Raw genomic sequence first — 26460 nt, 5'->3', positions numbered from 1 at the left:
CCTACATGCTGTAGGGCAGAGCCAAAGTTGTTTCAGATGAAGTGGATGCGTGCAGCTCTCTCCAGCAGGCTGCTACAGATGTGGTTCCTTAGGCACAGTGTTACTGAGTAATCTTTTTCTATTCTGCATTACATCCATGAGCAAGGTAATTTCGACTGGCATTTCAGCTCCTAACTCCTGAACAAGCTTAGAGTAAGATGTTACTGTAAAACAGAGTAACAAAGACAGAAGACAGAAAGAAGGCCTGCACTCAAAGGCCTTTTTAACAAGTAAATAATTTAAAACAATACCTCAAGCATTTTTCAACCTGGAAACTAATGCAGTTCCTTGAAAGATTAACATCCTGAATCCAATTCTGTCAAGAGAAATGGATAAATGCTTTGTTCTAGATATGTGGTAGCTCCACTGGCTTTATGGGAGCTGTTTGGGTGAAGGTAGACACAGCATGGTATTTTTGAACTATGTAATCACTACTTGGGTCATGACAGCTCAGCCTCTAGGACTTCAGAACACTGACTGCTTTCTGTTCTCAGCACAAGTGTTAGACAGGTGATATAGCTTTAAAACATATTTATTCAGCACTCATTCTACTGAAGGATAGCCTGTTTGACAGTGGGAATTACACAGCCGTAACAGAAGAAATTTGCTGCACAATGTCCTCGAGTTACTGTACAATTTATTATTCAGTAATTAACCCTCAGAGATATATATTTTTTGTATCATCTCTGTTCTTCTTACGCTGTGGGGAGAAGCAGGCAGAGCTTGCTTCACCTCATTCCTGACCTCCAGTTAGTTTGTGGAACAGTTCTTCATCCAGAGTTTCATTGTGGTCTTTGGAGCGGGTTGACAAGAAGATGTAGCCCCCAATATGCTCGTGGATGATTTTGCAGTCTGCACTCAGACATGTGAAAGCAATAGACACGTTCTGATCAAACTCAATTCCAACCTAGAGAAAATACATAATAAAAAATCAGGAATGGAGATAAACTGCATCATTTTTCTGCTCCAACCTCAGATAAAGAGCAAGTGTGAGAGCACAGCTGGACCACGAATACTGTGACAAAGCAGCACCTGGCTGCTAACCAAGAGCTGTTGAGATTTCTGGGTATGCACTATGTTGAGGGTCTTTGGTTTCTTGTTTCGTAATGTTCCGTTCTGGCAGGGCCCTCTTGTGGTCAAAGGCCTTTCTGGCAGGCAACAAAAAGTTTGAAAATATTTTTTTTTCTAGTGGCGTATTAAGTGAGAACACTGAGAAGAGCAGCAATGGCACTCCTGACTCTTTGCACACTTAACCAATTATGTTTAATACCATTCGTTGTTATGCGCTGACTTTAAATCTGCTTTTGGTTTTGATTTCCAACTGCCGTCAGTTCTGAAATCCAGCTAAATCAGGTTAGTTGCTAACTGGTTTTTGTCTTTCTGAGAGGCATTACTTGCTCTGGCACGGAGCGTGCAGCAACAGGGGGAGAGCAACAGGGGTTGTATTTGATCTCTCCTGGCTCTTGCAGATGGATGTGGAAAAGGGTGTAAACTGGAACTGTTTCCAGGCTGCCTGTATTTACATCAGCTCCCACTAGTTCCACACCAGTAATGTACAGTTTCAAAGGTGGCTTCGAACTTTGAAATCCAAGTGCTCCAGTAGGCTGCTGGGTAACAGCTGGTTGCACAGAGCATCAAGGAGCAGAAGCACCTTGCTCTAAATTGCACAACGGAGCATCTTTCCCAGGACCACGTACAGGCATAGGGGAGTTTGCAATCTCAGTTTGGGATCTGAAAAACAAGCTGGGTTCCTGTTTTCTCAGCCTGTAACAGAGACTGAATTACTGTAATTTAGAGGATGATACATGAATAAAGAGGTATTTTTACAGACAAATATAGTGAGGAGGAATCTACCTTCAAGTCTCTGTATTTCATCCCACCAAAATCAAGGGCAACTTGAATAATCTCGGCAGGTAGATTTTAAACTGGAGAACTTGTAGTTTTCTGAACTTTCACTACAGACTCAATTAAGAAAAGAAACCCTATATTATTTAACAACGCATCAGAACACATTTAAGATTTCCTCACGGTGAGTCTTAAAAAGACTTCCAGTGTCTGAAACGTAATGGCTGAATGCTGAGAGCTGTTCCTGTTTTACCTGGCGTATTTCCCAGTTCACATTCCACTGCTTCATGTTGGAGAACCTCCACGTTGTGATAGGGTCTCCTGTGGCAATATCTATTCTTATCAGCCTGTTGTAGGACACCCCAAGCACATCTTCTTTCTTGCTTCCTTTAAACCTGAAAAAAAAACCACACCCAACTTTTGAGCAGATTCAGTTTGCAGTTGTTTCTGTCTAAAGAAACATGTAATGTGTCCTCCTGCAGAAGTGCAAAAAAAGAGTGGGAAAATTCACAACAGCCTGGGCTGGAGGAGAGCTTGGACTTCTCTTTAAGACCGTATTTGTAATAAAGCAAAGATGTAGCCTGGTGGAGCAGGTGAAATAATGGGGCAGGTAGATCTGCCTGAAGTCGTCCCAATTCGTTGCTGCTTGTTTAAAAAGTACTGTTCTGCCAAAATGAATGAATTTGATTATATTTGTACCGGAAAAGCGCCAATAATATTTTTTCTTGTGTCACTTCAGTAATGCTGAAATATATTCTTGCGCTTATTCTCAATTAAATTATATAAGCATATCAAATTACTATTTTATATATCACCATTAACTTATCAAAACAACTCAGAGTTACCAAATTATGCACGTTTCTCAGTAGCAATAACATTACAAAATATTGAGACACTTCACCTTTCTTCTAACTAGAAGTGAAAATGAAGTACAATAGTATCAGAATTCATTGCCAACAGACATTTTTGAGCTAGAAAAAATTAGGGAAAGACTATCCAGATAAGAAGTCTGACCTGGCTGCCGTTTATATTTTCTATTATTTTGATCCTGCTTTTGAACTTTCTGTCCTTAGATTAAACTGGTCCTGAGGGAGATAATGTGACCTGGACCACAATTAGCATCTTAATTAACTCTCTACTGAGATACTGTCCATCAGCTTGCAGAAATAAACGAAGATGTTTTGCCCATCCTATAAAATGTAATGTTTCTGTTGTTACAGAATTAGTGCTGACAGATGGGGCAAAACATCTCTATGTCAGTTAATTAAATACTGACAGGGAACATTTGTGGGCGCTGAACTCAAGTGCCTGTTCAGTTCAACTGCTAAAGGATCCCTGGGCATGGTTCTGGCTGCAAGCAAGCAGCACTCCCCCAAGTGGCTCCCAGGGATGGCTCAGGAGCTGGAACATCCAGGCTTAGTTTATGTTTACCAGCTCTATGTTCACTACTAGCTCATGTTGTACTGGTGGTTTGCACCTGACTACTGGGTTTGGGGAAGCAGGAAAGTTTAATAGAATGGATGTTTGCTGTTCTATGACAGCTGGCCTCTGTGCCAGAGTATGGTCACCAGCTTGCTCAGTTTATACCGCAGATGGTTCCTACGTAGCCCTAGGAGAGGTGGTAAGAAATTAGGGAGTGCGCCTCTGAGTACGACTGTGTCAGTACTCTTCATTCTTCTGGTGTTTTGTCATGAGAAAAGGATGCAGGTCAGATACTCTTGCAGAACCATGCCATATTCAAGGCAAGTGTCTGGGGAAACAGCTGTGAAGTCAGCAGGACCTTTCTTGTGCTGACTGCTCTTCCAGACTAATCTAAAAGAGGGATTTTGTGTGCTGTTTTCTTAAAGAAATGCCAAAGAAATTCTGCTCAGCAAAAAGCATGCTGTCATATTCCAACAAGCGAGAAATGAAATGAAAAAATATACTGCAAACCTGCAGGAAACAAGGTTTCCCTTTTTAATTTCATTTAATTATTATTATATTTTAGTGATTTTATGTTCAGGAGGGTTTAATCTGTATGAAGGCTAACACAGTGAAGACTCTCATTCCAGGAATGGAGTTACTGAGTGCTACTGCTATAGAAAAAACAGTAGCATGGAAGTTACTACAATTAATAAAGGTCTGTGGGGAAAAAAGTACTAAGAGAATGCTTCTAGAACAAGGAATCAAATAAAATCAGTGACCATGAACGTGTTACGGCAGCCTGACATTGCTGCAGCAGTGTGATTACCTTACAATGTAGTAGGATAAGCCAAACTCGGGGAGGGACTGCCATGCTTGAATAAAATGCAGCTTTGCTTCCACTAGGGGCATGTGGGATACATTTTGGTGAGCTTCCAGAATACGAGCCGCCAACTGGGAAACACAGCAAGAGAGAAAGATTTCAAGTGAACAAAAATATACATTTTCACTAAATCAAACAGCATTAGCTCTGATGCCAAGTTCAGCTATTTAGTGGTCACTGTTGATGCACTCATAATGCAGAGAGAACTTGGGGACATACTTTGAGCTATAAGGGCAGAACAGCACAGGATGGTCTCAGTATTTGGGTTTGTGCTGCACTCAGACTACTTCCAGCATGCCATAGAATGATCATGTCCTTGTTTGCTGCCCACAGGCCATTCTGTACTGGGAGCCTGCTGGTAAACAGGGAGGAAGCGTCTGTTCATTTCCCTCTGCCATCCGTGTCTTCTCCTGGGCAAAAGTATGAGATGGTATTATTAGGGCAAGGACTTCCCTTGAGAAGGTGATTCATAGTGTTATAGCACTGCCAAAACAGAATGCTACAGTGTAGCTTGCATTACTAGTGAAATCTGGCCCTTGGCTCCCTGCTGGCTCCCCTGCTCCCTGCAGAAAGCCAACATCTGAATTGCGTGTTCGTTTTTAGTAAGTTCTCCAAATTCAGCTATCCTGGAGCACCAGTTTGTTCTCATTCAGAACCGGCAGTGTCCCAGGCCAGAATTTTTGTAGCCAGTTTTTTCATTATTCTCATCTTGTATTTCTCCTCTGGCAATGTGGGCCCTACTGTACTTGCTTTGGATTGACTCCATCGGCTGCAGCTGACCTGGAATGCCTCTGGAAAACAATCTTGCTGGAATGTTAAATGTGCTGCTAAGGAGCAGTTTCACACACCTGGAAATGAACTCTCACCATCCTCCAGGTGGGCAGGGTGTGCTCACAAATGAAGGCTGTGAGGGAGGGAAGGAGCTCAGGATTCAGGCATCTTACAACCTCAAGGTGCCACGCAGGGGCTAAATACAAATGTATTCACAGTAACAAAGCTCCCCTTCCTTACGCAGCTGCTCTAGCTACTGTGCTGTTTATCTAGTTCTGAAAGCAGGCTGTGAAATCCGCAGTTAGCCCCTCTGATTAGGTGATGGGATTTCATGGACGATGCAGTGTAGCATGTACCCTCTTTACTTGGAGACTGTATCTTGAGGTCAGGTGGGCAGAACTCCTGACTCAAAGAGACAAACAATTAAATGGAGAGGAAGGAGGGGTACTCAGTTTAAAATGCAGGCAGAATCTTCCTTTCTCACTCTAAAGAGACTTTTAGGGACTGCACCATCAGGAGAACGTGATGAGTGACTCAGGAGCCAATGTGGATGTAGGAGTTCTTGGAAGAAGGGCTGAGGGTGCTGTCCCTGCATTCAATTTAAAAAAGAGGCCTCTCACCAAGTATCAAAGGGACACATGAGTAATGCAAGGTGACTCTAGTGCATAGCCACATGGTTTCCAAACACTGCTTGGAAACAGTCTCATCCTTAGGCAGACATCTGCCCAGTGTTTGGAACATAACATCCCCAACTGTAAAGCCATGCTCAGTATACCTGCTTAGACTTGTTTTTTTTTGTGTAACGTAGTGAGACGAAGCATTCTGGTTTCATATCTATGCTTTCTGGATCAGAGGCAGCCTGGGGAGACATAGTCCAGTTCTTCATCTTGAGAAATGAAAGGATCTTCTGAACCTCAGAATGGTAAGAGCTATCAGCCATTGTTTTGCCTTTGGAGGCTAAAATAGCAGCAGCCATCCAGCAAGCATATTGGTTCTCCTGCAACAAATACAAATGTTGGTATTTCTGGACAAACCATTTATGAAGATGGCTCACACATCTTTCTCTGTACAATAAAACCACTCAGGACTTATTGTGCTTACTATGTGTGGATGTGTAGTTACAATAGTACTGCTGTTCTTCTCTGATTGGACTAGTTCCGTCTACGGAATCAACCTGCAGAACAATTAGGTTTTAAAGTTTGAAAGCCCCTTATCTTGAAAACGTAGTTATTTCTCTAAAAAGAGATGCTTTCTTGTGCCAAAGAACGCAATATGTAAAACAGTTTTTGTTGTGTCTGCAGCTACCACTGGAAGCAGCTGCCATTGCAGCCATATGCTATCACTGCTACAGTGACTAGAAAAATTTCAGTATTTCATCCATGTAAATATGTCTGGAAAGTGGTCTGATGCATGAAGTTACAAGCTGGCAGAAAGAAATCCTGTATTCTTGAATGTATTTGTTTGGAAATTTTGCGGCGTGACTGTTTTCCACGTAATGAAATTTTGTACACAATTTGCATCGACAGATTTCAATGCAAACAAAATACATTTAAATTGAAAGCAAATGTAAGATCCCTATCTTCATCCGTGCGTAGGGAGTTCTGATTAAGAAAGAGAACAAAAACTCGTTCTGAAAAAACTGAAACAAAATGTTGGAACTTCTTTTGATATTTCTGATAGCATGTTCTTTTATTCTTTCCAGCAACTCTACTTGGAAACTGATGATAAAAACAGAATTGATGTCCTTTTGTTCCCTCAGCCATTACATTTTTGTTAGACCACCACGTCACTCTTAAGTTTTACTGAATGTGTAGATAATAAACTCTCTGGAGCATCCTTATTTTTCTATACAAATTCTAGAATGGGACTGTGGGTATTTTAGACAGTCTGCTAATAAATCTGGAATATAAACTTTCCCTTGTCTTATTACTCACATTATCACATCTTAAGTATACTTCATTCATGCCAGCAGCAACAGGAATTAGTAATTTGATTCCAAACTTCTTTGCTGCAACGTTTACATCTGGTAAAACTTCACATCCTAGATCACAGAGAATGAGAAAGAAAGGGATTAATTTAATTACTACATCGCTAACTTTAAGTACTAGTTAATACTGAAAAACTGCACTTAATGGTTGTTTTGCTTTAAAATTGAGAGCCAACACTTTCAAAGATCAGGCCTAATGAAAGCTTTCTGTTCTAGTTCACTGCCTGGCCTGGCTTGCCAGAGTTATGAATGCTCAATGAGCATGTTATTCAGTATGGAAGAGAACAGATGTGGTAATCTCAGAACTTCAGCCTGGTCTTAGGAAACTCTCAGCACTTAAAATGGAGTGGAGTTCATGAGACAGATAAGTGCTTTCAGATACCTTACCCTAAATGACTTGAAAGCCTGGACTATATTTTCCGAAGCAACTGAGTACTGAAAATGGGACATAGGGTGACATCTGCAACAGAGCTGGTCACTTCAGGGATCCCAGAGATCTCTGGGACCCAGTATTTCATGTTGATGGTGCTATTACAGGCTTTCTGGATCCAGCTGGAGTCGAGGATGACTACAGTTCTCTTTGTGTCAAGGGACACCAGAGCTGTGGGCTACTTGGTGAGGTTCCGGTCACCGTGACTAGTTTTACCATGCATTTGTCTGACCTACTGAGGATGTGCAGGCTGGTATGCAGAGCCATTTGTTCACAGGGATCAACCTTCTTTCTTTTTCAAAAGTTTATTCTAGGAGGAATCCTGGTCATCACTCGTCCTCTGTTGCTGAATATATGGTGTTCCTGCAGGAGTACAGGTAGATAGAGGCTATATATAATGTTTGTGTCTGCCCTGTGTACACCCAGTGCTTCTCTTCCAGAAGCACCTAGAGCTGGCTGCAACTATGGAAACTCCCATGTGTGAAACAAACAAGGCCCAGAGAACTCCTTGGAGGTGTCGCTGCACAGCGGTATACAGAGGTGCAACATTCTGGCTCATCGCATCATCCATAATGCTCTGCTACCGATGTGTGTTTGCCTTGGACAGAGGGAGTACTACCACTTAACAGAGAGTAGAACCATTTGGTAGTAGAAGTATCATTCAGAGATCACATTCTCCCTCTGATTAATCTTTATGTGAACTCAGAGGTACGTGCAATTTTGCAAGCCAGGTCCAGATAAGCTAAGCTACTGAATCCTTTCTGTTCAGGCTTCTTCTGAAGATTCAGTGTGCCTGCTTAGGAGTGTCAGTAACTGAAAAAGTAGTTTCAGGACTAAACATGACTGTGCATGCCTTCAGTCCTGCAGAGATTTCTTGATGTATTCCGTTCATTAATGCAGTATAAAACAGGAAAGAAAGAAGAAAATTCCTACCTTTTAGGTTTAGTTTCTCTATAGGTTCTCCCTGTCCAGATTCTTTGTTTTTAAAATAAGATATGGAAGTATCTTTAAAGACAAACCAATATGGCTTGACAGTTCTGACTGCCAGTCTCTTGGGCCTAAAAGAAAAAAGCAATCACATTTGTTGACACTGAAATGTCCAAAGTGCTCATTCACTCACAAGTTGAGATCACTACTGTAGATCTCAGATTGCCTTGAGGTTAGATATACGTGGCGTCAGTTGGGCAACTCACACTTGTGTGATCAAGGGGCAAAGCAAATGCCTGGAACCAGCACAACACCTGGGTTATCCCACGTATGGATGTGTTTTTTAGACTCTAGCTGAATCTTATCTGTAAGTTCTTTCCCTCCTTTTATTCCCCAGCTCTTATGTGATTTCTCGTATTTATTCTTCCTTTCCTAAGCAAAGCCATTCCCTTCCAACAAAGACTATATGTGTATGTATATATTACTAACATAAACTCAATAATGCTAATGTAACCCACTAGTTTGTTCCTATGCAATAGAATTAGCATCAGCTTTTCATGGTTCCTTATCTAGGAAATTAGCACCCATCAAACTAACTTGTATGCACTGAACTGTAATGGGGTAGAGACCATCTTTTTGGCTTTATCTGAATAAGATTTAGCACAACAAGATTTTATTCCTTGACTAAGTTTCAGAGGTTTTGCAGCATTCCAAGAAATGGTAATAGTTGAAACCATCTTATTCAGCACTTCACACATTTACACACATGGATTAATGCTCATTATTTTACTTCAGTACTATGCTAATGCAAACTAATTTCTTTCAAATAGTAGGCAGAAAAATATCTACTTTGCAACTGTGAATTAACTGATGGATACTAACAATTAAATTTAGTTGTGCTGGCTCCAGGAGGAGATAAAAATGATAATTCCACTAAGAATATTCCAACAAAACCATGGGGAAAAATATCTTAGATTCAGTATACTTCAAGAGAGAAAAACAGAAGTCTTAGCACTTAGTGGAATTCTACTCGCTATTTAGTACTTGCCTTTACATCAGAGATAATGGTATAAATACTATACAGCTAACTCCAAAACAGTGATGTACTACCCACTCTTGCCTTCTCTAGCACCTTTCTAGAAATCCTACTTCAGTCCTTTCTAGAAAATCCAGATCTTTAGGTTTAAATTCCAAAAATAACTTGAATTTTCAAAACTGCTAATTACTTTGGCTTTTAATTTTCCAATAGAGACAATTTTTTTTTCCCCAAAATAAGAAGAGACTGACATTTTCTTAAGACTAACAGAATTATTCTTCTCTCACAAGAAGTTAGTGAGTGCTTTTTTGAAAGCTTATCATTTTTTTTTTGAAATATTATCCTTCTCCACAACGTTATCACACACCTGAAAGCCGTATTTAGTAGTGGGTTAATGTGGTCTGTACTCTGAACAATTTTGAGTAAAAGTTTACTTCATTTATTATAAATTAATACTATATTATAAATTATATATTTATTATATTTATGTGAATACGTCTGCGTATGACATACAGAAGTTTGCATTTCAGTTTGTAACTAAGCACATAATTTTACTCCCGAAACACTGTTGTTCCTTTAAAAAATGTTTTACAACTTACCAAATTTCTACAGTGCGTTAGGTTTAGTAAGTGATTAACCATGTCTATGGGAAATGTTTAATGATGAAAAATAACCAGTGAATGCTTTTAAAGCAAACTATTCAACTGCGGAGGAAAAATAAACAATCTATTGTTAGAGGCAAGAAGCAGATGGACCCTAAAAGGCTTAAATTCCCTTTAATCCTAAGCCACCTTTGTAATGTGTATGTCAAACACAACTTCTTAATTGGAAATTAATGATACTTAGCAGTTAACAACAGTTAAGAATTTTCAAGTGCAATTTTCAGTTTGCTGATTACAAATATGACTTGTCAACAGAATGAATGTAATAGATATTCCTGCAATGGAAATCTTTATCATTCTAAAACCTGAAGACTGCTTTGATGAAAGACACTGTAGACTTGAGGTCAATGTAGTCATTTATATAACTCTTAAATGAAGATATTATAATGGTATCAAAGAACTGTACTTTCCTCAGTTTACTTATTCAGTGAGGTATTACTGAGTTGGTTTACTATACTTCTACTCCAACTTGAAATTCATTTTCTTATTAGAAAAAACAATCCACATCTGATGAGAAAGAGGTAATATGTTTGTTTTGTTTAAGAAGGAAAAAAAATCCACAAGGTTGCCTTCAGAAGTCCTTCTCAGGGAAAACCAAAAGTTTTTTTTCTTGTTTTTCATTGGCAGAAATGAATCACAGTAAAATGCGATTGAGAACAAAACTGGAAGTTATTTAGAGACAATGATTGATGAACACTAGAAAATTACAGAGAAATATATAAAGCCTAGACTTCTAACAAGCATAAATATAGATGCCATAGCACCCCAGAAGTTAGAAAGATTTCATGAGAATCTGGCTGAGAAGCAGTAAGAGAAAGATTTGAAGAGGGGGATATTAGGCTAGTTAGATCTACCTGGTGTATTTGCTCATTTATAACCTCAGGATCTACTGTTAGATTAGAATGCAATATTCAAGGGATCTCTTGTATGGTAAGCTTTTTGTTTTGTATGTTTTATCATTAGTTTTAATAACTCACCTAACTAGCCTGAGATAATCAGCAAGTTTCGGGATGTCTGTGATGTCCTCCTATCAGGAATAATCAGGAATAATTTTAGTACAATACACTTTGTAATTGTCTGTTAACTCTGTTAAGAAATCAGGAACCGGGAAGGCTCATCAGAGCCAATACATTCGACTTAGTGAAAGCAATTCTGGAATGCAAAAAGACATACCAAAATGTTACTTGACTTTCCGCCTTCCAGTGTCACCTCCAGATTAGAAAGTGCAGCTTCGACTTCATCTACTTCTGATTCAGTGGTGAAATCCTGTGTCTCTGATGATGACGATAACTTGCTTATGTGATACTAAAATAGATCATCAAGAATCAGATTTGAATGGGCAAATTTATCTCAAATATCGATTAGCAACATAGAATCACAGCATATGAGAACAGGTCCTTTGGGCTTCTGGGTCTCGGTCAACTGTGTGAAGATCTGCAATGCAGAACCTCTTAAAGGGAAACAGTAAGTCCAGTGTCATTTCCACTGCAACTGCTGACAAAAGTTTCCCATTTTAATTGTCAAGATTTATATTTCTTTGCTGTATAATCATCCCCTTCTGCATTCTGTCAGGCTGACTCTGCTAGCATTTACACTCATAGTACTGCGACCTGTAAGTGCCATCCATACCAGGTGGAAACTTGGCAGCTAAGTTCTGTGGTATTCCACAGTGCCAGGCTGTGAATTTTTGACAGTTTCATTTAAATTTAAAAGGAAGGAATTTGTTACTAATACATTGTCGTGCCTTTATTACCCACAGTCAGGGACTAGGCCATGATAAATCGTGTTAAATTTATATGTACTTCATAGCACCTCTACCTTCATACTGTGTTATAAGGTTTCTTTTTTTTTTTTTTTTTTTTTGCCTGTTGTGAACATATTCATTTGTGTATTAGATTTTCAGGAAGAACACATGAAAGGGTGGTAGCTGGTATGAGAAGCAACACTTCATAGTAATCCCCTTCAGAGTAGACTGGCATCAAAGTAATATCTTTTGTATGGTTAGCTTTAGGTAGTGCTAGTGAATGGTTCCGTGAAGAGTATATGTCATTTTGAGTGGTGGTATGCTGCCACTGAATTAATTTGTTTTAGTTAATTGATGCTCCTTATTGTTTCTCACTCAAATAGGACGCCACCAGCCCAAGGTCACCTATTGGCCTGGGCTCTGTTAAAGTCCTGTCCTAGCTTGTGCCTGTCTCAGGAAAACAGGTTTTGCAGCTTGGATCAAGTACATGCCTGTAGTGCAGCAAAGATCAACATTTCTTCCTCTGTGCAGTCAATTTCTTCTAAGAGGATGGCCCAGCGGGCTTGCTCATATATTTGGTTTATTCGCACTGCATCATACTGTAGCAAAAAAAGAACACTGGTCATTCATGACAGTCAAGGTACAGATTCACAATCAGCTGCAGCTGATCTAACATTGGACTGAAGCCATAAAAGTGGTTTCCTTCCTCTCCCCAACTTCTGCCCCGCTATATGTTCCCATCTTTCTCTTATACAAGCTCTCATGATTGTAATCTCACAGCGACTTGCTGATCCAACAGAAAATTAATGAGGACTCTGTGGCTCCAGTAGAAGGGAAGATTAAAACTTCCCTTTTTGTGGTAGTAGGTTTTGGACTGGTTTTAGCCAAATGTGGAGCCACACTGAGAGTGAAAATAACACGACATGGCTGACAGGCATGTGACATTCAGTAGCTTGCTACTGCCAAAAGACAGAAATTCTTAGTCTTTACTTCCTCTCTTTTGCTTTAGGCTTTTTTGGTTCTGGCTCTCCTCTTTCACTGGCTTGACATTTGTCAGATCCTGCTGTGAACTGCTTTAATTCACTATCCATTTTTTCAACGTGGATTAGTTTAAATTTGTTTGGTTAGTAAACTGAAGTGAGTCATGGATACTCAAGCTCCAGAGCTGGTGGAAGGTAGCTGACGGGAGGGTGAACCTGGGAGCACGACCTCTCTCTTTCAACAGCTTCAGGCTACCTAATAGCTCATTGCTATCTTAGGTTCTTTCATGGCTATGGTGAAGAATGGAAACGTCAGGGCTGCTGAAGTTGAGGCTCCCATTTGATTTTTAGTGGGGATGGCATTTCACCTAAAACATATGACCTGAACTAGAAAATGCCCTTTTATTTAGCCAAGATGCCTGAAAGAAAATGGATTTACAGAATTAACAGAAAATAATGCTATGAATGCCAAATCCACTTCACATTTAACACGTGATTTGTTCTGGTCAATGGTGATAGTTTAATTTCTCTAAATATACAACCCAGGCCCTTAAAAATCCTGGCTTAACAAAACCACGGTGTCTGACTTTTAGTGGAAATGATCACAAATGAGAGGCAAATCGAGAAAAACTTTTAAATGATTTTTGAAGACTAAGTCTTGCTTTCAGATGGGACTTGAATGCTTCTACCGAGCTTTCAAGAAGTATTAAATCACCCAGATATATTGAAACTAACTTGATTTAAGTGCCTTGGTGCTTCAGAGGGCTTGAGTCCAGAAAAGCTGAACATTCACTGAAGGGCAGTAGAACATAAATGTCACCTCCATGCCTATTTTCAAAAATAGGTCTTATACTTCTAGATCATTTAGGTTGAGTTTTCCCCTTAGTTTTTCTTGTTAGAAGCGAAGCGGAAAGTAAACTGTCCTCTCTAGAACTACAGACACTGTTTCTGGTGCTCTTCAGATCTCATCTTTATAGTTAAGATCTTATCACAGGTAAAGAATGGTAATTCTGTGTCTAGAGGGGAAAAGTGCAGCCATAGCTGAGGGGCAGAATTAGAATTTGATCTCTGAAAGGCCTGTAACAAATCCTTGCTAAAATTCAGTATCCTTGTGCTACAACTCCTTGACATGAAAGCAGTCAAACAATGAGCAACAATAAAAACAAAGCTCTTACTTTTGGATTCAAATCAAAGAAAGTGTAATATTTAAAGCGTAGAAGAAGCTGATCATCCTCCAGAATGCCTTGTTCCATAAGTGATCGAGATGAATCTAGCCAGCTGTGGGAGAAAACAACTCTCAAATTCGTTTGTACAGGAAAACTGTCACACCTGCAAAGCTCCAGTGCAGTTATGAAACAGAAATGGTAATGAACAGTTCTAAGTCTTGCAAGTCAGGGAAAAATTCACATTTCAAGTCATAACTTGAGAAAGTGGAATATTCATGTAGATTTCCAACTTTCATTGTATAAACACAGTACCTAAAATCTTCCTTTTTTTTTCTCCCAACTACTGTTCAAAACATCAGGACTAGATGCCAGAAACCAAGCAGTAAGTAGTCATAGGGTGAGCTATGCCAATAAGATTGTAATTGACCTCCAGAAATGGGAATTTAATTCAAGCCACGTATCCTTACAACTCTTGCTTTTAATTTCAGTATTTGCTACTTGCATCGCTAGGCCCCTAGCACACTGTATTCTTCTGTGCCGTTCAATAAGCAATGCCCGCTTTTGCAAAATTCAAGAACTCACATATTTCTAATTCATCAGAACTTACTGAATTTATCCACATGTCTATTTCCACTGTCTCTTTAAAATCTTTAGAGTTTGCTAACCAAACAGTCTTTTGCTATACCCGCAGTGCTACTCACTTTACTGGATTTACCTTCATCTAACAGAATTTAGTCTGAAGCCTGCACAGTTGTATCATTCATCACTTCAAAACATGATCTGATGTTGAATAAGGAAGGAATGTCAAAAACAGTCTAAGTATTTTCAAAATAAAACCTAGATCAAAGCACTTTTATAAGTATAAATATAGCCATTTATCAAGATTTTGTTTTCAAGGTCTAGTTTGCCTTTAATAAGCTGGATTAATGCCAGCTCTGTTCAGCCAGCTTACAAAGAAGTCAGAGCGCTGTCTTACCCTGCATTGAGTTTGGCTTTGTCAGCTAAAGTCCGAGGCTGATACATCTCTGCTAGTGTTTCTGGAGAACAGTTGGAATGACTGAAGGCAAGGATGCTGCAGTTCTGCTCAGTCAAGGGACTATCACTGAACCAAGTGATTGTAGAAGAAGCTGGTGTCCCACTGATAGGATCGTAAGTGGGCGTCATGGTTTTACTATATAAACCTGGACTCGCTGCAAGTTAAAGCAGTAAAGTATTATTCCAAGGAAAAGTGCCTTCAGATTTAGGTAGTCTACCATTTTCCACTGCAAAAGACTAACCTTTTTCTTTCAAGACACTACTATCCCTGCTCTTTGCAGCAGCCCTTGTCCTTTTATAGGCCAAGCACCCTAAAGGATAGAAGTGCTTTTCCTTCTCCTGTGAGGCATATCTCATTTGTGTTAGACACAGGAAACACTCTCAGTTTTTTATTTCTCTTTTTCCTCGCAGATTGCCAAAACTGTCGAAATTTTTAAAGTTTGATCTCACATTTTTAAAGAGCAGCAGCACATCTTGTGTGCAGGGCCACAGCCGATCACCTCTTTTGTGGAATGGCCTTTCAAAGAACAATGGAAAGTAAAACATTTACACGATAGAAGAACATAAATATACTGGGGATTTCTTGAAGCTAATAATTTCAACTCAGCTCTGTCTCTGTGACAACAATCCTACATTGAACTGCTCTCCTTGGCTTTAATTGCATAACACAATTCCTTCCTCTTTTTAACTTTCAGTCAGAAGAATAAAATTATCCTAGTTTCTCATTACCTGATGATCCAGAACCCCCTGGAGAGTTGCACAAGTTTAAAATGTCTTCTGTAACCAGTTCTTTGCTGTTCTTATCTTTTTTCCTCTTTTTTGGGAGTATATCTTCTGACAGTTTCAACAAAGAGAGTTCTTCTGACCGTCTGATATCTACAATAGCAGTTTGGGAAACGAAGCAACATGAAACACTGCAAACTTAGAAGACTACGTCCAAAAAAACCCCATGATTAGTGACAACATTTGGGGAAGCTCCATATTGCTCTCTGAACCTTATTTTTGGCAGTTTGAAAGGAGTACCCATGGCAAATCCAGTAATTCAGTAACAACGCGAGAGACTGGGCAATGAGGGTGAGTTTTGCCAGCATTTAAGCGTGCTTTTTTAGCAAGTGTCACTGTGTTTTAGTCTATGAGGGAAAAAACTCTCCCTAAAGGCTCTGTAATTGCCGTTGAGCATAACCTCAATTAAATGTATGATTTAGGAATAAGCAAGAACAGAAATGGAAACACTGTATTTGAAATTCACTCTTTTTTCTTTGCCTAAGGATTTCTTATTTTACCTATGAGGTTGTGTCTTGCTGCTACTCTATTCCCTACTGCACTACTGATTCAGATGTATTATCAGCTGCAAATCTGAAAAATGTGCAAAATACTTTCATCTTGGGTAAGCAAAGACATTTTAAACTCTGTTCACGTATGAGAAGAGTTAGCAGATTTAATCTGGAAGAATATCTAATTAAGCTGTTAATTAAGTGACTATGTCAGTTCAGCAATTATGGCATTTTTATCAGAGTTGTTAGGTGTAGTAAATGCATACTATCCCTTCCACAGTGCACTGCTAGAAGATGAAATGGAAAGCTACATTGTGGTCAACATATCATAGAATACCTTAGGTTGGAGGGGACCTTAAAGACCATCTCGTTCCAACCCCCTGCCAGGGTTGCCAACTTCTGCATCAGGCTGCTCAGGGCCCCATCCAACCCAGCCTTGAGTGCCTCCTGGGTTGGGATATCCACAACCTCTCTGGGCAGCCTGTTCCAGTACTTCACCACCCTCTGAGTAAAAAATTTCTTCCTAACATCTAACCTAAACCTCCCCTCTTATAGTTTAAAGCCATCCCCTATTGTCCTATCACTATCAGATCATGTAAAATGTCAGATCTCTTCCTGCTTATAAGCTCCTTCAAGTACTGGAAGGCTGCAGAGAGGTCTCCCTGGAGCCTTCCTTTTTCCAAGCTAAACAAGCCCAGCTCCCTTAACCTGCCTTCATAGGAGAGATGCTCCAGCCCTTTGATCATCTTTGTTGCCTCCTCTGGACCCACTTCAACAGCTCTGCATCCTTTCTGTACTCAGGGCCCCAGGCCTGGACAAGGGCAGAGCAGAGAGGGGCAATCCCCTCCCTCTGCCCGCTGGCCACCCCTCTGTTGATGCAGCCCAGGCTACAGTTGGCCTTCCAGGCTGCAAGCACACACTTCTGGCTCACGTCCAGTTTCTCGTCCATCAGGACGCCCAAGTTCTTCTCTGCTGGGCTGCTCTCAATGAGTTCTTCTCCCAGTCTATACTCATATCTGGGACTGCCTTGACCCAAGTTCAACACTGTGCACTTGGCCTTGTTAAACCTCATTAGTTTCTCGTGTGCCCACTTTCTGAGCATGTCCAGGCCCCTCTGGATGGTGTCCCTCCCTTCTATTGCGTCAGCTGCACCACTCAGCTTGGTGTCAGCAGCAAACTTGCTGAGCATGCACTGGATCCCAAAAGTTGAAGTTCCTTCTGAAGATGAATGTGTTAACAGGATAAGCTTTGAGGATCTAAATTAAAATCGGGATTAGATGTATCGTAAAATGAAAAGATTCCAAAGACTGTTTGTGGACTCAACTTATTCCTGTTGGGCACATAGGTCTGGCTTGCTGCAAAACTTCATCTTGTGATGGAAGTGCTCAGTGATAGGAAAGAACAGAGACATGGGAACGCAGTGCTGCAGCACATTCATGGCTTCTACAGAGAAGCTGGGTAAGCTCTGACCTAAGAGTCTTAGAGTTTTGAACACGCAAAACATGCTCCTTCTGAGGTAAATACATATAACCAATTGACCAAGATGAATATCATCTTACTGATGTTCGTGCAGGTAGAAGATTAGTTGACATCAGTAAAAACACCTGTGCCAAAAACTGCTGGAAGAGATCAATACATCCATGCCCTTAGTGGCACAGAGGAAGCTGGACTGAGTCCTGCCAAAGGAGGACAGGGATCCCTACAAAACCATCAACAGGACTTTGATTATCGAGTACTCTAACAGCTCATTTCTGACATTGTTTTCAGCAGAGTTATCACAGTGGGAACCACTGGCATGCACTGCATACTCAAAACAGAACACCTGTCTTTTCATCCTACCTCAACTCAATCAAACTTCTCCTTGAGCTAGCAGGGAGTAAGGATTTTACATGAAAACAAAGCCACCTAATAAAATGCTCCAGTTTAGCTGCCAGAGGCTTTACTTACTGAGAATTCTGCAGATGTCGCTGACAGCTTTGAATACCACAGAAGAAAAGCTGACTTTCAGTCTCACGGTCTTCATGTTTGGCAAGCGAAGCCGCAGCATTTTGTGCTGAGTAGTAAAGAGCAGCTTAGCATCTGCCTGTACCCCGCATTTATCAAGAGTCCAGTGGGTTTTCAGTAGCCAACACTTTTTTTGCTCCCACCAAAGAGCATAGTCTGACCAATCTTGTGACACTTCTAGGAAAAAAAACAGTAACAGTATGGTTCTTAGTATTTTAAGTAACTAATAAACTAACAAATTAGCTTTGGAAACAGTACTCTGCAAATGGGAGAATTTACCTACATTAAAATCATAGTTCCAGTTCCTCAGACCTAGACCTCATTTGCTGAATACTTGTTGCTGGTGCTGGGATTTAACTTTGTTTTCCATGAAGAGTTAACCTAGATGCTGACTGTGGCACTGCCTTAATCTTGCAGATATCCACAGGGAAAGCACATCTCCTGAATCTGGTGTTATGCATGGTCCAACACTACTTTGATTGTGCTGAGATATGGAATAATAACAAAGGTACTCACTTTGCAACTCAACAGTGGGAGCTGAAAATACCTTGTGTGCACCCAGATGGGCACAAGTTCTTCCAGTCTGCTGAACAGATCATCTCTATAACCTTAAGAACCAGCAATAAGTTCCTTGAGGTTTTGGTGACACACAGCTAAAGGCTGTTCCAGTCATTCAGCTCTCCTCTGTGGCTGCACAGTTAAAGTTAACAAGGACGCTCACAAGAACAAGAATTACTATGTTGGCAGCAAGCCCTGTACAGACCAGGAGAGTGTTAACAAGCTCTAACAAATAAGATGACATCTAACACACAGCATACAGAAACTTATAAGAGAAACTTCTAAGGGAGGTAGAGTGAATACGATGTGATATGGTACAGATACATCTTTCAGTGGTCTGTGCAGAAAAGCAGGCTGATGAGGCTGACCAAGGACAGCCAAGGGTTGCCTACAAAAGCTTCTCAGTGGAAAGATGGCTGCAAAAAGATAACTGTCTTGTTTCACCAATGTGGACTTGCATGTGTTTTAAGTAAAAATGTTGGTATCTTTTGTACTTCGAAAACATGCAGACAGAGAAAAGCTCTGAATCAAGAACAAGACTTTGTTCGTGAGTTCCATGAAGAATTTTTTGGAGGGGGAGAACAATGACTTTTGTCTGTTTTTGTTTTTGTCAGTTTTGAGCCCATAGCTATCCTGACATGAAAGATGTCAAAACCTTGACTAAATGAGATTGAAAATCACACGCATAAGGAGACAAGACATCGCTGCTCCTAGTTCCATGGGGAATTCAGAGATTAAATGGATTAAAGGAAAGCAGCATGTATTATTTTAATAACACCATGCAAATGAAACTGTCTTTACTCACTGATTTGTTCTACTAATTTCAGCATCACTCCTCCGATATGAAGGTCCCCTGTGACCTGTAGTGTAAATTCCTTTTGCTCCTCTTCGCACTGATGATCAACTGTCACCAAGAGCTCCCAGGTGTTAGACCCATATGCACCAGAGGAAATCATTTTCCAAAGATTTGTGTAAGCTCTGCAAAAACCAAAACAAACAGAAAGAATATTTTTTCCTCTACTCTTTGAAACCAACGCATATCTTCACAGTCTCAAAACACATCTATGTTGCCAAGATTTCATAGCAGCCTTAGTAGGAAATTCAGATGTGTTATCTTGTTACCTCTGAACTAAACTCTGTTCTTCTGATTATTCTTGCAAGACAGACGTGTTTTGTTTTTTTGTTTTTTTAAATCCTGATTATTTTTTTTTTCCCTAACTCAAGTATCTCCTGTTGGGTGGAGAGGGCACAGTTTCATCTCAGTTTCCTCACTGCCCATCAGGACACTGCAAAGCCTGTAGTTGTAGGTAGAATCTGTTCTGGCAATCTATCCAGTCAACAGAGGAATTCTGTTGACTTTTACACTCACAGCTATAATTTTCACTGCAAATAAAAGTTTACACTTGCAGCAAAAGGCAGGAGAGTTCTACCAGAGTATTTTTCCTATTAGGGTAGGTGTGTGTGGGTGGGCACAAACAACTTTAATGGCTCTCTGCCAGCAACATCAAGGCACATAGCAGCAGTTCCAGCTGACTGTCTGCTTGTGCAGGGCTGAAAGCAGGTATCCTCTCTCAGCATGGTGAATCACCTGAGATTCCACCAGGCTCCTGCCAGTACATGTACACAGTAATCATGCCAAGCCAAACTAGAAGAGATGCTCAATGTAGAAGCGAAGTAGGTTGTCATCAGTAGAGTTCTGCTAGTTAGTGAAGAAAGAGCGTGTAGGTACACAGTGCCTGATGCTGCAGGAAGCATTTGGGATATTTAACCAGTGAAAGAAGATACCGGATTACCACTCAGTGTCCTATCAAACTGAACCCTAAGAAACAAACCTTTACAGTGGAAATTTAAGCAGTAGAGTGGATGCCTTCCATTTATCGCAGACGTTCAGCGATGTCTGAGAATTCAAGTAACAAACAAAGAATTTGGTCTGTGATACTGTATGCAGACTGCCTGAACATGTAAATTAACTAGTACTTGTTCACAAAGTAGGCTAGGGGGGACACAGCAATGCTAACATACTTCTGTAGATCTTAAAAAAGAAAGTATTTAGTAAGTTAAATTGTTTAGCCTAAGTTAGGTCAAAACAGAAAATCAAGGACCATTCCCATGGGTGAGGAGTGACAGAAGGAAAGACCCTTTCTAGGACTGAGCACAGGACAAAAGCAGACTTGTTTAGGCTACATGAATGTGAAATGAAGCTAATGGTTAAATACCTCATGCCTAGAAACAGGGTTTTCTAGTTTTTATTCCACCTATGCACCAAATTCATAATAATAAAGCTTTATGTTACTGATTAGATAACAAAGGAGAGTTTTCGTGCCAGAAGGTACTATTTGAAGGCAGAGCCGAGTTCAATGTTCAGAGGTTCCCTTCCAGAGGCACAAAGAGGCTCAACAGCCAGTCTGTTACAGCTTAATCTTCCTCAGACTTTCAGATGTGTTTCTTAACTTGTTACAGCTTAAGAATTTCAATAGGAAGACTTCTGATTTCTTGTTAAATTACGTAACATGCAGTATTTGTATTATGGAGTACAACATAAACTCAGCTAACCATTTCTGTCACATTCTTTGAAAATCTGTTCTCAGAATACCAACGCTGCCGACTTGGCTTCTTGAACTCCTCTTGGGTTGAGGCCATACCTCGTGGCAATCCTACTGATACAAAATTGGATATCTAAGGGATAATACAAATATGGTGGCAATGACAAATCTACTAATAAGAACAAATGATTCCAAATGTAATGAAAATGTATGTGTTAAGATTTGATTGATGCCAAAAGAAAATGAATGATAACATAAAGGAAACAATCTGTCCGGCTCAAAGCCATCATTGATAAGGTGATTTTCTGCTAAAAGGAGTTTCACTGGAATAGTGCTGGGAGTCTGCCTTAATGTCTAAAATCCTGACTTAGAACCGAGAGCTCTAACTTGGAACACCAAGAGGCCAATTTACATGGAGGAACAAATGCTGTTATTATGTTCTTTCATGTGCCAGCCTACACCTTTTCACCAAATAGTTACTGAACTAAAAACTAACAAGGGCTGGTACTTATCCAAGAAGTTTGTTTTGTCTTGGTAAATAAAGGCATCATGCTGTACATTGGAAAACACTATGGCTGTACTGCCTCTGGGATAGAGCTGGGATTTTGGATTTGTGCTGCTGTGCGCTACACGGATTTATTAGCTTAGGTATGCGTTAGACCAGGGCATTGTGCCTCTCATGGAGGCAGTGTTCAAGAGCTCCTGAGCCCCGGTACACCAGGATTCAGCACAAGGGGAATACAACATGCAGGAGATCAGTTGTTACCGTTACATTTCATTCACAACAATAGGAAAGTCAGAACACCACCAATCACACTCCTGAGCATCCATAACAGCATTAAAGTACATAAAAATCTACAACTGGCTAAGCATGAGGACCATGTGATTTCAGCTGAAGAGCACAGGTATGAAATCTAGCAAAGCTGTAACTTTTGCCTACACTTCAGTCTACTGTGAGGCAGTATTATTCCTGAGTAAGTCTCATCTGTCCAGCAAAACCATATGGGTAACTTCTTTCTAAATTTGCTTTAGCTTGTGAATCCAATTCTGTGTACAAATGCATGTGCTGATGTGGGTGAAAATGAGCAGCCCGAGGGGTGGGTGAGACTTGCTCACACTGCTGGCTTGCAGGGCCTGGAAAACCATGGCCTGAGAGCAGCTAATTCTGGCACCCCGTCATTCCCTGAAGCTGCTCTCTTCCCCACTTCCTCCTCCAGAGGTTTTAGTTCGATGATAAGAAAACGCAACTACCAGTAAATCTATCAGACAACAAAACCCAGTCTCAAAAAAGCGGCAAGCTATGCAACAGGGACAACTGGCTGTTGTGCATTAAAAGCAAAAGAAACAACCCAAACTGCCAAGAGGGGCTGTGCGTGCCCCAGGTCTTAAAACCTCAGGTGGGCGCTGGATGTGCTGGCAGGGCGCAGATTTTTGCTCCAAGCTTCAAACTTGGTGTGGAAGTACAGAAGGACGTGACCTTGTCCGAAGAGGAACAGATTCACCTTCAGGTTAGGCGGGGAAAACACGTAGCGCGCTTCTGATGCCTCTGCACGCTCGCAGGCCAGGCAGCCCCCTCAGAGGGAAACGCTGAGGAGTGCATTCCGCACGGAGCCCAGGCCTTTGAGGAAGTGCCTGGCTGCTGCCACCCCAGCGAGGAGATTTCCCGAACGGGCCTTGGATGGGATCGGTTCAAACCGCAGCGATTAAAACAGCTCCCAGAATAAGAATTAATAATAATAAACGTTGCCGACCCTACCCTCGCCACCGCTGCTCCGCGCCCCTCGGCCCCGGCACGGCCCGCCCCGCCGCCCCCAGCCCGCGCCGCTGCCCGCTCCCCCTCGCTCACTCACTCGGGGCCCGGCTCGGCCGTCCCTCGCCTCCCCGCCCGGCTCCTTCTCCCTTCGCCTGCACCTGGCGTCTCAGCGCCGGGAGGAGGAGCGGCGCCCGGCCCTGCCCGTGCCGTGGCGGGGCCCCGGGGGCTGCGTCGCTCAGGGAGCGGCCCCGCTCCCGCCCCCTCTCCGCGACAGCCAGCCGGCGGCACCCCGGGGCCGGGCAGCGCGTCCCTGCCCCAGCCTGCCCTGCCCTCCGCCCCGCTCTCAACTCCTGGCGGGCAGCAACAAGCAAGAGTGCGGTTCTTGCGCTGCCCTCCTGAAGCGCGGGCGGCTTTGTTCCGCGCGGGGCTGTGCCGTGTTCCGGCCTCCTCGCGCTGCCCAGCTGCGGGGCCTCAAAGGCCGAGGGGTCGTCTGTTGCTTGCAGATGTCCAGAGAACTCTAGGAAAGCAACAGAAATGCCTACCTTCACTCTTTGCTCTTCAAAATACTGAGCACCAACAAGTCTGAGTGACAGCCGTGGTCGTAACCTGGCTCTGCCTGCTGTATTTTTGGTCTCCAGAAGAGGTTGGCTTTCTGTGGTAGAGGTGGCTGGGCTGCGAGGAAGGCCCCCACGGGGAAGTTGATAGCCGCCCTTGTGAGCGTGGAGTGGAAAGCCATGTCTAGAATGCTCCCTGTCTCACCATTAGGAAGTGAAAGCTGCTGTGAAGAAACCATAGATATGACGTTGAAATTAATGTTTAACGCCAGAGTAACTTTTAAAAAGCTATGACTCTAGATCCATGTTTGCAAATGTAGCTACACAGATAAAAGCTGCTTTGAAGTGACTGCAAGATAAAGGCTTTCCTTTTGTTCTGAAAGGCTTCCTGTGTGAGTTGGGTGCTGGGTGTGACACTGGGAGGTGGAACAGCCCAACACTCCCAGTGCCAAACCTCTGGCCATGGAAAGGCCCGCTGGGGAGCTCTTCCTCCTTTATGTCTAACTGGAGCACCCTGACCCCAAGGCCGTCGAACCATGCTGGGTGTACAAAGGGCTGTTGATTTCAGGATGCTTTGGTTGAGGAGTTTGAGACTGGTGGTTTCTGGAGAGAAAAGTTCATTTCTGAGGGTGAGATGCCAGAGGACAAAAATATGTATTTGAGGTGTAGGGATCCATTACGACAAGCAAAGTGAGTTTGATTGACTGGAAGCAGATAAGTGCTTCTCTAAAAGGCAAATTCCCACAGAAAACCTTTCTTCCCTTGAACTTTTTACCTGCCTAGTGTGTATAGTGAGCAGGTACAACAGAGCGGGGAAAAAAATTGACGGGAGACAAATGGAGAAAATCAAGGAAAATGTTCTTTCAAATTGAACTAACATCCTGGAAAACAAGTCCCCAGAGGCTGGAGACGTAGAAGGGGTGCATCTCTGAAACTCCATCGGGAGCAAACAGCTACTATCATTAGAACAAAGCAGATGTGAAGTAGCTGAACTACAGATAGAATCACATGATCTTTGATCCCCTTATTGCTGCCATAGATTCACCCACTGAGCTGTTCTGACAACACTGATCTTTTCAGATTGTGAGTGCACCAGAACTGTGTAAGCATCAAACATCCTTTAATTCAAAAACTTGAGAACAAATGCCTTTCCAGACTCAGTCACCTGGAAGCACTGATGAGCCTTTAATTGCCCTGACCATCCTCGCCTGAGCTCTCCTGCCCCCTGCTTATGAACCCAGTAGCAGCTGTTGAGCTCAGGTTTGGGTCTTCAGTTCCTGTATGAGTGATGCTGGTGGTGCCTTGGTTGTAGCATTGAAGGGGCTACTTTGTAGTTTTCTTCCTTGCACTTTTGCTGTTTCTTGTCAGTGGCTTGGCTCAGCGGTTGGTTGGCTGTTAGATCTTCGTAGTGCAGTTTGGTAAGTTATCTATTTGTTTTTTGAATATAGATATGTATACAGTTGAGCAAATAACTTTTCACAGAAAATACCTTTGGGGTATGTGAAACTCAGGACTAAGTTATTTTCAGTAGTTAGAAAAGTTTTAAAAAAAAAAAATAAAATGGAAAGGTAGTCCCTGGGCTAGAATTGTGATAAGTGCTCTTCCTGGCTATGTGAGCTTTTGTCTCACTTGCATGTGTAAGATGTAAAACTAGGAAGATTTTCCTTGTGAACCATGCTGCCTAAACATGGACATAGAATCATTAAGGTTGAAAAGATTTCTAAGGTCATCTAGTCCAATTGTCTACCTATCACCAATATTGCCCAGTAAAACCTGTCCCTAAGTAACCCTACTAGTGCCAGGGATGGTGGCTCCACCACCTCCCTGGGCAGCCTGTGCCAATGCCTCACCACTCTTTTGGGGAAGTTCTTCCTAATATCCAGCAGAACTTCCCCTGGCTCAGCTTGAGCCTGTTCCCTCTCACCCTATCACTGTTATCTGGGAGAGGAGGCCAATGCCCACCTCGCCTCAGCCTCCTTTCAGGCAGCTGTAGACAGCAATAAGGTCTCCCCTGAGCCTCCTCCAGACTAAACTATCCCAGTTCCCTCAACTGCTCGCCATAAGACTTGTGTTCCAGATCCTTCACAATTTCATTGCCCTTCTGTGGACACACTCTGGGGCTGTAGTGTCTCTTAGTGAGAGGTCCAGCACTGAACGCACTATTCAAGGTGTGGCCTCACCAGTGCGAACTACAGAGAGATGAGATGCAGAGGTCGAGGGAAACTTGTGAAGAGCTGGGTTGTGACTGCTTAATTTAGAAAAAAATGTGTTTTATTGTTTAAAAAAAAAAAAAGTTTCTCTTTTGGGGGCAAAACTGCAAGCCCTTGATTTAAGCGGGCAAAAAAAAAAAAAAGATGCTCAGGTGATAGTAGATATAAATAATGGTGACTGCTAAGCAAGAAGTGTTGATGAGCGTTGAATTTAATCTCCAGTCCAGTGTGAGTCTTGACCTCTTCTAAGTTCAAGCACTGCTTACGTTATTTAGTTGTGTTTTTTTTCTTTTCTTTTTTTTTTTTTCCCCAGTTCTTTGTGATTAACTGAGCTGAGGGAAGAGAACGTAGAGGCTGGTATCAGCCATGTTCTGCTGTGCAAGGTGCTATGAGGCTTGTTCTTCCTGGACTGCTGTAAGGGTTGTTGGACAGAACTCTGTAACCCATCCACCAGATCAATTTGAGAGGAAAATGCCTTCACTGTACACTAAAAGAGCTGGATGAAGAAGAGATGTAGAAAAAGCCAGAAGACAACCAAGTCTGGGTAAGTTCTATTTGAGTCTAGCGTGAACTTTTACAAGATGTGGGTGTCAAGAAACAAGTGCTTTTCCAGTCAGCGTTGAACAATACCTACACTGTGAAAGGCGATGATGTTTTA

The 26460-nt window shown here is 41.8% G+C and overlaps 1 protein-coding gene across 2 annotated transcripts; it reads right to left on the bottom strand.

The window, feature by feature from the left end:
- Positions 556–23807, bottom strand: FERMT1 (fermitin family member 1). Of its 2 annotated transcripts, none has more exons than XM_021391399.1 (15): positions 23581–23807; positions 19548–19720; positions 18128–18361; positions 15636–15782; positions 14848–15061; positions 13881–13983; positions 12217–12324; positions 11155–11286; positions 10959–11008; positions 8290–8414; positions 6874–6980; positions 5715–5936; positions 4115–4239; positions 2138–2279; positions 556–946 (listed from the first exon to the last, which is right to left on the bottom strand). In XM_021391399.1, the coding sequence occupies exons 2-15, from the start codon at positions 19696–19698 to the stop codon at positions 773–775; spliced, it is 2034 nt and encodes a 677-aa protein (XP_021247074.1). In that variant the 5' UTR covers positions 19699–19720; positions 23581–23807; the 3' UTR covers positions 556–772. The 2 variants fall into 2 exon arrangements, with proteins under 2 accessions (XP_021247074.1, XP_021247073.1); XM_021391398.1 differs by lacking the exon at positions 23581–23807 and adding an exon at positions 23136–23291.

The sequence above is a fragment of the Numida meleagris genome, chromosome 3 (assembly GCF_002078875.1).
Source record: "Numida meleagris isolate 19003 breed g44 Domestic line chromosome 3, NumMel1.0, whole genome shotgun sequence".
Lineage (NCBI taxonomy): Eukaryota > Metazoa > Chordata > Aves > Galliformes > Numididae > Numida > Numida meleagris.
The sequence above is the reverse complement of the archived record's forward strand: the minus strand, read 5'-3'. Positions and strand labels throughout refer to the sequence as shown.